Source organism: Myotis yumanensis, unplaced genomic scaffold (genome assembly GCF_028538775.1).
Source record: "Myotis yumanensis isolate MYYU_CA2020_CCGP unplaced genomic scaffold, mMyoYum1.0.hap1 SCAF_15, whole genome shotgun sequence".
NCBI lineage: Eukaryota > Metazoa > Chordata > Mammalia > Chiroptera > Vespertilionidae > Myotis > Myotis yumanensis.
This window is the reverse complement of record NW_027223766.1, coordinates 34,584,800-34,598,326: the sequence shown is the minus strand read 5'-3', so window position 1 is coordinate 34,598,326 and position 13,527 is coordinate 34,584,800. Positions and strand designations below refer to the sequence as shown.

Sequence of the window (13,527 nt, the reverse complement as noted above, 5' to 3'; positions counted from 1 at the left end):
TATGTGTATGAATCTAAATATGATAAATATTTATGGTCAGTATGTTTTAAGTAACACTTTTGTTTAAATCCTCAAGTATTCTGAAGCCCTAGTGGTTGTTTATATGAAGACTACTATTACCTTAAATGAAATCTGAAATAGTAGTACCAAAGACAATAAAAATGTTGTCTTTTTGGATGAAATGAAAGGTGTGTGCTTTCCATATTCTATCTGCTCTATCAAAATTCAAAGTCAAAGAATGACAGAGAGCTACTCAGCACATTAATATTAATAAGAATGACATCTGGGAATTGAATTGGAAGCATGTAGGAAAGTATAATTTCAAAACAATGAAATAATAAAGTTAAAGCAAATTAAAATAATAATTAAAAACAAAATCCTTCTGATACATAGCTCTAGATATTTTCTAAGACAATAAATATCCATGCTGCTTACATGGCATTTTTGAAGGAAGAATTCACATTATCTACTTACTGATACATTCTGGTAAAGGTTTGTCCCACTGTCCATTTGGTTGACATATCAAAACTGAAGATCCAAATAAAAAATATCCAGGATTGCAGTCATAGAATACAACAGTACCGTAGGTGAAGTTCCCATGTTCTATTTTACTTTCTCTTTTGGAATTGGGTGGAATTCCAGGATCAGAACAGTTCACCACTAACCAAATGAACAAATTTAAAAGGTATTTTAAGTAATATGTATATACCTAACATAGATTACTATAAGAAATTTAGTTGTAAAGGTACATTTCATAAAGCAAATTAAATATTTCAGAAATAAAATTAATATCTTGACTATCTAAGATAATGAAATAAAATCTGGGCAATTTTTAAAATAAAGAAGAAAACTTTTTTGCAAATATTTTTAACAATAGCAACTCCATAAGAATTATGCTGAGTATAAATTTTAAAAATGATACTTTTTAAACTGTAGTTAAACCATAAAATAATGTAAAGATTATGATGATTTGGTTGAATTTTATGAGACAATATGAAGTATACCATGCTTATTTACAAAATGAAAAAACACCAAAAAATTATCTTTAATCAGTTTCTATGCAGAGAACAATAAATAAACCCACTCCCAATTCAGCTATCATGGTAACTCAGGCCTCAAACATATTTTTCCAAAATATGAAAACAAAAGGCCATATGTAAGTTCCATTAATTTGGAGTAAATTGGAGGTAAAAGAATCTTAAAGACTTTTTGTATGTAGTCACAAAATAGATAAAAGCTATTAAAGTTAAGCAGCTGAAATTAAACCTGCTAGTTTTAACTTAAAAAAGAAAGAAGTTAAAAAGTAAGGAAGACGGAAAGCATTGATAATGAGATGATATTAACATTAAATCTTTTTGTTTGAGTAGCTGAAAACGGGCCACTGTTCTGCCCCAGCTGTTTCAAATGTTATCATCTACGTTTACACAGACACATTATTACCATGCTCTAAGCTGGACCAGAGTTAGTCTCTTACCTTTGCACACTGGTGGGGGATGGCTCCACTGTCTGCTGGCCTGACACTGTGCCTTTGTTGGCCCTTGCATGAGATACCCAATATTGCAAGAGAATGTTACCACATCATTAAAGTTAAATCCATTTCCACTTGTTCTTCCATAAATCGGACTACCAGGGTGACCACAGCTGACAGCTAAGAGCAATAAGTTGGGGTCAGGGGAATCACAAAACAATATTTGGTTATCAGTAATCACGACAACTACCCTTAACCATTTCAAACACTGTAGGAAGAAGAGACTTTTATGTGACAACATATCTAAAGTACTTTTACTAATGTAAAGGAACAATTTAGAATGGTAAAACAATCTACTCTAAAAGGAATATTACATTAATAAGTAGACCATCATTTGCCATTGTGGTGCACAATGTTTAGAGTTTCATGGTACCTTTTTATTCTCTTTATTTTGGGGCGGGCAGGAGGAGGGGAGAGAAGACTAAAATTTAAAAATCTGGGCACGGCTGATGTCATTAGTAGCAGAAGGGAATGAAACTGAACCACTTTTCCTTTTCCAGTCAAGAATTGGAAGATAGCTGAAGGCGGTTTTTGTATTTAACTTTGAAGTTATTTATTTTAATATTTATACCATCAATTTTTACAAACAATAGATGGATAAGCAAAGGTGTGTTTGCAGAATAATTTAATGTGACTATAAAATGTGAACCATAAAAATGATGCTGTATTAGAATTCTTACCAGTTTATTTTCTTCACAATTGATATTGGACAATGTAGCACAATTTTGTTTGTAAATAATGGTATCAATTAATGAATTATTTAAATCATTGTAGTGTTACAGTTCCATTCCTGATTTTATGCAGGGCTGGCTCTTCCCAAACACTTCGTATTTCTACGAACTATTGCACAGCATCATCTCACTCTATAATCAGAGCAACTCAAGTAATAGTCCTTCATAATTGGGCACAATGAGAAACCAGGGTCACTTTTAGTATCTTTGAAATGACCCAAGAGCAGTTATTCTTCAGCTGTATTGTTAATGTCCACCTACTCATTTGGAAATTTAACTGCATCTTATTCTTGTTAAAATTATTGATAAAGAAATCTGTTTTACCCCAAGGGCCAATTTTCATTTATAGTTTAATTATTCAAAAAGCATAGTTGGCTATGCTTGAATATAAATGGAAAAAATCTAGGAAAGGCACAAACATAATTTTGCTGTCTGTAAGTCATGATCAGACATTCAGTATTTGTGTGTATGGTGGGGGGGAGTGTGTACACCTTAGAAAAGTAGTTTTAATTTTTAAATATACACTGTATTATCTTATTAAACCTCAACACACAAAAGTATTTTACATGAAACTAGAATTTCTGTTGATTGTATAAAAATTGACAATGATGAAATTTATACACATGGATGTGATTAGTTATAGAATATGTATTTTCTGTGAATACACACTAAAAGTCACATGCATTATTTATCTGAAGCTGCCAAAATCTCAATTGTATGATCCTATCATGTTACAATTACAACATATTTGCAGTGTTTGTTCTCATTTTCTAACATCAGTTTTAATATAAATGTCAGTAATTGGGAAAGGAAATAATTAGGAGAAAAAAATAAGAAACCCATTGAAAATAACTTTCAGGTCCAAAAAAGGACAGAATATTATGTGAAACTATTATGTACTGTTGGGGATTCAGTGGTGTAAGGAAACATAATAGAATTTACATATACATACACAAATATGTGTGTGTGTGTGTGTGTGTGTGTGTGTGTATACTTACATAACTTAACTAAGAAAAAAATTTACTGGTTATTGCATGAGAACAGAGGTCTCTAATTACTTCTGCCATGCTTACTTACGCACACAGGATGGGAGTTGACCAGACCAATTGTGATCCTGCTGACATATTCTCACTGAAGAACCAATCAATCGAAAACCAGGATTACATTGATAAACAACTGTGTCTCTGTATCCATAATTTTCTCCAATGACTTGACCATTCACAATGAGTTCTGGAATTCCACAGTGACCCGCTGAAATGGTCAGAAAGTGATATTTTTAAAACTGTGATCTATATTTTATTTGTGTATGTATATACATATGTAACATTACTAAACTTTTAAAGTTTACTTAGAAGCATGACATATATATATATATAATGCAAATATGATAATATGTCATAAGATACTCAATAAAATGCCGTGTATTAGAGAATTTAAAAAAACACTTTTAGTAACACTTGGGTCTATAAGAAATTAGAATTTCAATCTAAAAATTAAAATGTAACATCGAAATTTGAGAAATACAGATAAAGCAGTGCTCGGTGGGGAAATTTATATGATGAAGTGCTTTTATTAGAAAGTTAAGATATATAATCAATGATCTAAGATTCTACCATAATAAGAGGAAAAAGAAGAGCAAAATAAAAAAGAGAAGTAAAACTAAAGTAGGTAGATGGAAGATTACTTTATAGACAGTTAAAGAAATAAAAAGAAGACAGAAAAACTATAGAGAATGTCATCTAAACTAAAACTTATTTTTTTAAAAAAGGCAACAAATTGGTAAAACCCCTGGCTAATCTCATCGACACAAAATTAGAGATAACAAAATTACCAAAAACAGGAATGAAGTGATATCACTACAAGCTTACCAAAAATAAAATTATAAGAAAATATACAGAAGAGCTTGATGCCAGTACATTTAACAGTTCAGAAGAAGACAAATTCTTTGAAAATGATATCATACCAAAGTGAACACAAAAAGAAAATAAAAAATTCTACTAGTTCTTTATCTATTAAAAATATTTATATTCTTAAAACCCTTTCCACACACAAAAACACACACACTCTGGCTCCAACATTTTCACTTGTAAATTCTATCAAATAGAAAAGAAAGAATCACTTCCTAACTTGTTTTATGAGGTAATCCTAGTTGCAATAATAATCCTGGGGGGAAAAAACCATGAAAAGAGCAATGTCTTTTATGACCATCAGTCTAGAAACATAAATAATTATACAGAATATCTGGCATTTATCCAAAAATGAACAGTTGGTTTAAGATGCAAAATCAACCACTGTAACATACCATATTAAAGGAGAATTCCTTTGGGGATTATGTACTCCCAACTTTTCAGGAGCTTCCTTTGGCTCCACCAATCTGGCCAAAAGCCCAGGTTAGACTGACAGATAAACATCTTCCCTAGTCATTTCAACTTCACTATGCTTGTGCCCATCTTCCTCTTCCCCCATGATTGGCAGGGAATGGATCGGTGGTTACCTGGGGAGTGTGAAATTGCAGCTTCCTGGTGAAGCTACCCAGGTGACCATTCTTACAATGTCTGGCCTCCCCTTTGCTCCTTTCCTCTTATTAATAATTAATACTAGCTAGCTAGTAACAGAACTGGTAAAAGAAGACATTTCTCTTGCTTTCCTCCTGCTTCCTTGAACTAGCCCTTGGTCCTGCCATAGTCATGTGGCCCTAGACGTGGATGGCCCAGGGCCATGTAGACCCCACACACAATGAACTGCAGCAGGGAACACAAGCTAACCGAGCCAGATGCTGGACTGAATTGTGCTTCAATATGGAATGGAGGCTACAGGCAGTGGCTTTGATCTTGGGCCTGCTGAAGTTCAAAGCCATGGTGGGACAAGGGAGATGGGCCTTGGAAACCCATGGGTTTACTTCCACAGAAATAAAACTTTCTACGACACCTCATCCTCCCATAGGGGCCTCAGGAAATTTTTACTGCTGCAACAACCCAAGAAGCCCACTTCCACCAGTGAGAGGTGGGCACATGGGTGTCCCCACTAATAACAGTTCTATTTGACATTGCTTGATTGGCCTTATCCATTGCAATACATTAATATACAAAAAGAAACAAGAACATAAATTTGGAGAACAAAAGGAAAACTATTCTGTGCTTAGATAATATATATGTAGAAAATCCTATTTTAAGAAAACCCTAAAACTAATAAGAAAGTTTAGCAAGGTTGCAGGATACTAGATAAGTATTTTAAATAGTTATATTTTTATATACTAACAGCAAACAACTGGAAGTGTAATTAAAAATGAACAATTTCACTTATAATATTATAAATATACTGAACATTATGAGGAATAAATTTAGCAACAGACATTCATTAACTTTATGCTAAAAATACAAAATATTGCTATTGCAAAAAAAGTTAAAAAAAACATTAATAAAGAAATAAATATACTAAAAATACTATGTTCATAATCGGAAACTTCAATATTGTTGGATGCTAATTCTCCACAAATGATCTATAGATTCAGTGCAATCCTGATCAAAACCTACCAAGTATTTTTAAAAATAAAAATCAATAAATTAATTTCTAAAGTTTTATGAAACTGTGGAGGCCCTACAGTATCCAAAGTTGCCTTGAAAATTAAGAACAAATTTGTAGGACTGACATACACAATTTCAAAAAAATATATATTTTATAAATAATGCCAAATATCCTTCTGGGGAGGAAAATACACACACACACACACACACACACACACACACACACCTCAATAGCAACATCTTAAAAATAGATAATAGGTATAAAAGTAAGACCAAAACTAAAATTTCTAGAGGAAAACATGAAAGAAAATTGTAGTGACTTATGGTTGAGCAAAGGTTTTCTAAACAAGATACAGAAAGCAATAACCAAAAATAAAAAATAAAAGATAAGATAAGCTTTATCTAAATTTAAAACTTCCACACATCAAAAGATACCATTATGAAATGAATACACAAGTCACAGACTGGGAGGAAATATTCAGAAAACACATAATAATGAAGACCTTGCAACCAGAATATACAGAGAGCTCTTACAGTTCATAATAAAAGGCAATTCAATATAAAAGATACTTTACCACTTCACAAAGGAAAATTTACAAATGGCCAATAAGCCCAAGAAACTGTACTACATCAGTAGTTATCAATATAATGCAAATTAAAATATTGTAAAATAGCTTTATGCACCCAACAGAATGAATAAAATAAAAAAAAAACTGATTGTACCACATGCTGGAGAAATTGTGAGACCACCAGAACTCTACCAGGAATTTTACACCTGAATATCCAAAAAAATAAATGCATATACCCACAATAAGAGTTTTATACAAATATTCATAGCAGCTTTAATCAGTTTTACATGAATATTTATAGGAACTTTATTAATAATAGTCCCAAACTGACCAGAGCCCAGGTGTCCATCAACAGAGGAATGGCTAAGTATGGCAGATTCATACAATGGGATTCTACTAAATCATAAGAGAAAAATTACTGATACACGTATCAGCATAGATGAAAGAGAATGAAAGAAGCCTTACACAAAAGGGTCTATATTTTAGGAATCCATTCAAATGAATTTCTAGAACAGGGAGAACTAACATATATGAAAAAAATCAGAATAGTTATTGTCTCAGGGTTGGGGAGAAGAGCTGCTGACTGGCTGGGAAGGGCCATGGGAACCTTCTGAGGTAAGGGTAATGCTTTGTAACTACACTGTGATTTGAGTTACATAGGAGTACATACTTGTCAAAACTCATCTAAAGTGTATTTATGATATGTGCATGTCATTGTACATACAATTTATCACAGTAAAAAAGGAAAGAAAATGTTAAGGAAATATTGCACTCCGGCTAATGATATGCATGCTGAAATGTTTCGCAATGAAGTGTACCAATTTCTGCAACTTACTTCAAAATGCATCAAAAAATAAAATGAATTGATGGATTGATAGAGGCTTGAAAGGATAATAGATAGGCAATAAGCAAATACAACAAAATGCTACTTGTAGAATCTAGACTAGAGGTGGACATATGCGTGTTCAAAGTTAAGTCTTTTAATTGAAAAATGCATAATAAAATGCTGGGGGACTGGAAATAAATGCATTCTATTTAGATAAATAATTATAAGCATATTCTTGTGGCATTCCAAGCCAAAAGTGTCTGGGGCTTTAAGGACAAGTTGTTTTCAAACATAAGAGAATGACTGGACTACATGAATCTGTAAGGTCACTGTAAGCATAAGAAGCTAGGATTTGCTTGTTTGGCAACTGCGTTTTCCTCCTACCAACATCCTTTTAAATTTATATCTGATGTCAACACTATGTCCTCTGCAATGGATGATGATGTTGCCTTCACAGACTAAGAGACAATGTTTTCTCATAAATATTGCTTTTATTTCCTGTCTTTTCACAGAATAGAATCAGGATTCTAAATAGATGAATAAAACCACCCTCTATAGCGGTGGGGGGGGGGGGGGAGGGGGGTGGGAGGCGGAGGGGGGGGTGGCCAGCGGCGGGAGGGTTTCCGACCATATAAAGCCCACAAAATCATTTGGTCTGGCCCTGCCAATGCATCAGTGGTGAGTTAATTAAATGTTTGACCAAATATAGCGGGCTAATTTTTAAGTTGATAATTTTGTAGGCCCACAAAAGATGTTATAAAAATCCAAATGGCTCTCGGCAGAAAAAAGGTTCCCCACCCCTGCTCTATAGGCAATAGTCAATAAGTAATATACAATAATAGCTCATAAGGGCATAGAGGCATAAAATATAATATTTTAAATTTAGTTTTCCTATAGATTTTCAAAGGTATAAGTAAACTAAATAATCCATACTTGAAATCAGCATATCCAAAATCAGTTTAGGAATTGTTAGGAAATATTTTTATTTGATTATTTAACCCTATATTAATACATAAAGATATAATGTACTTACTTTTTTATACAGTATTCATATTGCACATTAAATGTATGTGCTCTTATAAAGGAACTGTTGTTGCTGTGTTTTAACAAATATGTCCGGGGGGAGGAATTTTACAAAACCTCTAACCAAATATTTGCAATTTCAAGTTGTCATCGCATTACCATGAATATTTTCAAGCTTATTAGCAAAACAGTGTGCATTTATTTATTTAGTTAGTTATCCATTTATTTTGTTAATCCTCAACGAGGATATTTTTCCATTGATTCTTAGAGAAAGTGGAAGGGAAGGGGAGAGACAGAGAGAGAAACACTGATGTAGATCAGTTGCCTCCTTGCCTCCTGCACACAGCCCAATGGGGGATCTAACCCACCACCTAGATATGTGCCCTGACTGGGAATCCAACCCGCCACCTTTTTGTGTACTGGATGACACTCCAACCAACTAAGCTACCTGGCCAGGGCTAATTCAGTGTCTTTTACTACATAGTATATATATATATATATATGATAAATTCAAAGAACCTTAAGGGGGAAAAATACTATTTGTCTTAAAATCAGGTTTGAAAAAATAGATATTTTAAAGTTTTAATAGAAAGTAATATTACACATGTTGAAACTGTAAAGTTAAAAGGGAGAAAGATATTTAAATGTGGAAATTATTTTTCTTCTTTAGTCATTATCTTAAGCAAATAGGTGAAACTATGGTTTAGAATGAATTAATTGCTACAACGATTACTGCAGCTGAGTAGGCAGACATATGACTTTCAGAAATTAGTTTTTGCCTTTTTATTTCCGCCATGCCTGGACTACAGTGTGTCTCTCCTTAATGACATGAGTCTCATTTGCCATACTAGTTGATTAACTTTCCGAGGTATCTGTTTAATAGTTTTTCCACCATGAGACATTTTTAAAGTTAAATATTTTCTAGTTTTTTAGAATCCTTACTGAGTGAATGAAAGTTTCCCCTTTTCCAGAGGGGAGAAAAAATGTTTGGTTAAAATGTTGTACCTAGGCATCTGGTCTCAGATCCACTCCAAAGACCCGATGAGAGGCATTCCCGTACAGCAGAGCCCACAAGAATGAATCCCGCATCACAGGTAAAGATGGCTGTGGAGCCATAGGAGGTTTGAGTTCCAATCTTATTTCCATTTGGAGGAGTAGGTAGTTCTCCACAGGAAATAACTACAAAACAATAAAAATTGAAAACTCTTAAATACATAGTTAATACACACGTGTAACTAAACCATGCCTGTAGCATTTTGAATTTCCTATGATTTCACATATTTACAATGAATCTGACATCTGTAAACCATGTTTGAATGAATGTGAAAAATGTAGAGAAAATAGATGTCATAGTTAAAAGTTGCTCCCCTTTAACGTCCCATAAAAATCTTCGAAGTTACAGTGACATGTGATGAAGCTGTTTTATTTGCACCTTTTACTTAGCCAACCTGGTTTTAGAGGGGTGGGAAAATCACCAGATCTTTCTCTGACTCTTCCAGTGACAGTGGGCAATCCCTTTGACTTACCTGAGCCAAAGTTTCCTCATCATCTGAACAATGCTAACACAGTAATTATAATTACTTTTGTTGAGGGCCCTGTAGTTTATAAAGAATGCTTTGTATGTGAAGCGTTTGGTTCTCACAAGAGCCATTAGATATAATTATATTTCACATTGTGTTTGTAGGTTTTAAAAATTGAAAAAGAGAGATTAACTCACTTGCTAGGTCATTTAGAACCCAGCTCTTATATTCTGTCATATTTAAAGATTACAAATGAAGTCTCTTTCTAGAAAAGAATAATGGATTATGTTTATTGAGTCCTTATTTTGTTACCAGAAAATATTACGAATCTTTTAATTTATGTAATTCTCAGAACTCTGAGATAGATTCAGTCATGGTCTGAATTGTATAGATTAGGATATGATATGAACACACAGAAATTAAGTAATAAGGTCACACAGCCTGTAAATAGCTAAATCGAAATGTAAGTCCAGCAGTCTAACTCCAAATCCAACACTTCACCTTCAGCCCATATATTTTATTCTGCCTCCAGCTCTGGCTTTCAGCTCCAGGCTTTAGATGGCCATGAGATAAACAAATAGAAAATTTGCAAACTTTAAATAGTTGCATATAAAACTTAAAATGTATTGATAGTTTTGAACTAATGCCCAAATAATCCTTTGAGGTAGCTATATTATTTATTAACATTAATAATATTAATGTATATTGTTTTAATTTAAATAATGAGTAAATAATGGACCAGAACATTTACTATTTTTTCTATTTTTTTCTCAATGAGTTGCACTTGTTAGAGTCCTTGTTGCTCCCCATTCGTAGCTGTGGGCAGAAACCTGATCATATTGATCAACTGAACCCTTCTACATAATGGAGGACTGAGCACAAAGGAACCAAACATCTATTGAAAGATTAATGTTCCTGCTGTAGATCATTTTTCCTACTCTTTGAAATATCTCTATGTTATGTGCCTTTTAATGAAATTCTGTTTTTAAAAATGAGGGTGGAGGCAGGGAAAGATTCTGGGAGAAAACCCTAAGGCAATGATGTCGAACTTATGACATGCATGTCAGAGGTGACACGCGAACTCATTTTTTTGGTTGATTTTTCTTTGTTAAATGGCATTTAAATATATGAAATAAATATCAAAAATATAAGTATTTGTTTTACTATGGTTGCAAATATCAAACAATTTCTATATGTGACACAGCACTAGAGTTAAATTAGGGTTTTTCAAAAATGCTGACATGCTGAGCTCAAAAGGTTCGCCATCACTGCCCTAAGAAATAGGGTAAGAATTTACAAATACAGATGCCATATTTTTAGAATATCAATTAAAATTTAGATATCTATCTTGCGGATTTTAATCCATCAATATGTCTATCTTATAAAAGTACAACCCCAAAGTCCTATGTTTACATAGAGATTAAAAATAAATTTTAAAATAGAATATAAGTAGAAGAAAACTATGTAAGTATGTACTTATTACACATAGATAGCTGTTTGCTATGTTAAACTTCTTACTCAACATTAGACTTCTGACTCCTTTATCAGTTTATTTATAAAATATGTGTCTATGCCATAGGTGGCATAGAGTTATGCTGGACACAAAATAAAAGGATTAATTTTCAGCCTAGCATATTTCCTGGCACTAAGTAAACAATAAATGCACTGAAGGAAACTACTTCAAAGGGAGTTTGAGATATTTCATCTCAATATTCTATGTATAGTTATTTGCTCTAAATAAGACATTTATAAAAATGCATAAAAAGACAATATGCTTAATTTGATTCAATAAGTCTTTATTGAGCTCTTGCTGTGAATCAAGTTCTTAACTGACATTTTTCAAGACATCATACCATTAAATTTTTATAATAACTATGAGATATGCATTCTCATCCTATATAATAAAGATGTAACATGCAAATTGACTGTCATGCCCTCACACAAGATGGCTGCGCCCATGTCATCACAAGATGGCCTCCCCCATGTTGTCACAAGATTGCCGCCACAAGATGGCTGGCAAGGGACGGCAATTGGGGGCGAACAGGCCAGCAGGGTAGGGCAGTTAGGGGTGTCTGGGCCGGCAGGGGAGGCAGTTGGGGGTGACCAGTGTTCAGAGGAGGACAGTTAGGGATGCCCAGGCCAGCAGGGGAGTGATTAGGGTTTGATCAGGCTGGCAGGCAGGTGAGCGGTTGGGAGCCAGCAGTCCCGGATTGTGAGAGGGATGGCCTACACCGGCAGTCTGACATCCCCCGAGGGGTCCCAGATTGGAGAGGGTGCAGGCTGGGCTGAGGGACACCCCTCCCCCCTGGTGCCTGCACCCTCTCCAATCCAGGATCCCTCTCACAATTCGGGACTGCTGACTCCTACCTGCTCACCTGCCTGCCTGCCTGACCACCCCTAAATGCCCTCCCCTGCCGGCTTGATCATCCCTAACTACTTTCCCCTGCTGGCCTGAATGCCCCTAACTTCCTCTGCCTCGGTCCCTGGCACCATGGCTTTGTCTGGAAGGACATCTGGAAGATGTGCAGTCTAATTAGCATATTACCCTTTTATTAGTATAGATAGTGAATAGAAGATGGGGTTATAGTCAGACTACTTGGGTTGAGTCCCATTTCTCCACCATTTATTGGTTCTGTGAGTAGTGCAAAATGAAAAATCAGGGGCATAGGTTCCTTTTTGAGAAAATGGATATAATATCAACTAATTTATAGTATGGGAACTAAGGAATAAAATAATACATGTAAGGGGCTAAAAGTAGTGCCTGGAAAATTATTCGTATGCAATAAGTATTTTCTAGTTGTTGTAGTAAGTGATAGACCAAGAATTAATACACAGATTTCTGAATCCAAAGCCAATGCTTTTTTCATAAGCACTTACTAATAAAAAATTAGAAAAATTTTAAATGCAATGAGAATAAATGACCTTTTAAAAATTGTATTATGTCATTGCTCTCGTGTGTTTGGAAAAAGAAGTGATCAAAAAACTATCAATCACCAAAGACAGCTTATGAAATAAGTTGAGCAGAGTGCATACTTACTTTGGCAATATGGTCTTTCATTTCTCCAACTCCAGGTACCATTAGGAAGGCATTCAATAGAAGCAGGACCTAGTCCGTGATAACCAGGGTCACAGCTGAAAACTACCTTGGTTTTGTATTCATAGTGGGAACCATTCACAATTCGCCATCTTCCATGTTCCAAGGTAAAGGAATTGATGCTTGGACATGTGACAACTATATAAAAACCAAGAACAGAAATGTGAATAAGTCAGTCATGTTTATTCTACCTCTTAACCATACCTCATGTCTATTCCATCATTTACATCACCACTGCCTTAATTCATTCACTATTGTGCCATACACTGTCCTTTAGCATTTGCTTTCTATTTCTTTTTCATGTAATCTTTTCCACTCCACAGTTCTGTGGTAGAGTTTGAAGTTGAATATGTCCTGTTATTTCACACTTCAAAGTCTTTGTACAGCTTTATAGCAGTATAATTGACAGAATGTGGAATAAGGAAATCCTTATACAAGTTGGTGAGAATTTAACCTGGTACAGCCATTATGGACTACATACAGACAGCTAGTAAAGTGGTTCCTAAAAAAAAATTAAAAGTAAAACTCCATATGATTCAGCAATCTCCCTTCTGGGTATATATCCAAAGGAAATGAATCAAGATCTTGAAGAGATATCTGCACTCTCATGTTCATTGCAGCATTAGTCAGGATAGGCAAGATATGGAACAACCTATTCTCTTATTTCTTCAGAAGTTTTGAAGGGACTATATTTTGAGAAAAAAATTTTTAC

The 13,527-nt window shown here is 34.2% G+C and overlaps 1 protein-coding gene across 2 annotated transcripts in view; it reads right to left on the bottom strand.

Moving 5' to 3' along the window:
* CSMD3 (CUB and Sushi multiple domains 3) overlaps window positions 1–13,527 on the bottom strand; it is an 857,474-nt gene that overhangs the window by 54,832 nt on the left and 789,115 nt on the right. For both annotated transcript variants that reach the window (XM_070391936.1, XM_070391937.1), the window contains 5 exons: window positions 12,759–12,953; window positions 9,207–9,380; window positions 3,337–3,510; window positions 1,475–1,648; window positions 475–660 (listed from right to left, as the gene is read on the bottom strand). In XM_070391936.1, coding sequence (XP_070248037.1) covers window positions 475–660; window positions 1,475–1,648; window positions 3,337–3,510; window positions 9,207–9,380; window positions 12,759–12,953 — 903 coding nt within the window. The remainder of the gene's footprint in view (window positions 1–474; window positions 661–1,474; window positions 1,649–3,336; window positions 3,511–9,206; window positions 9,381–12,758; window positions 12,954–13,527) is intronic.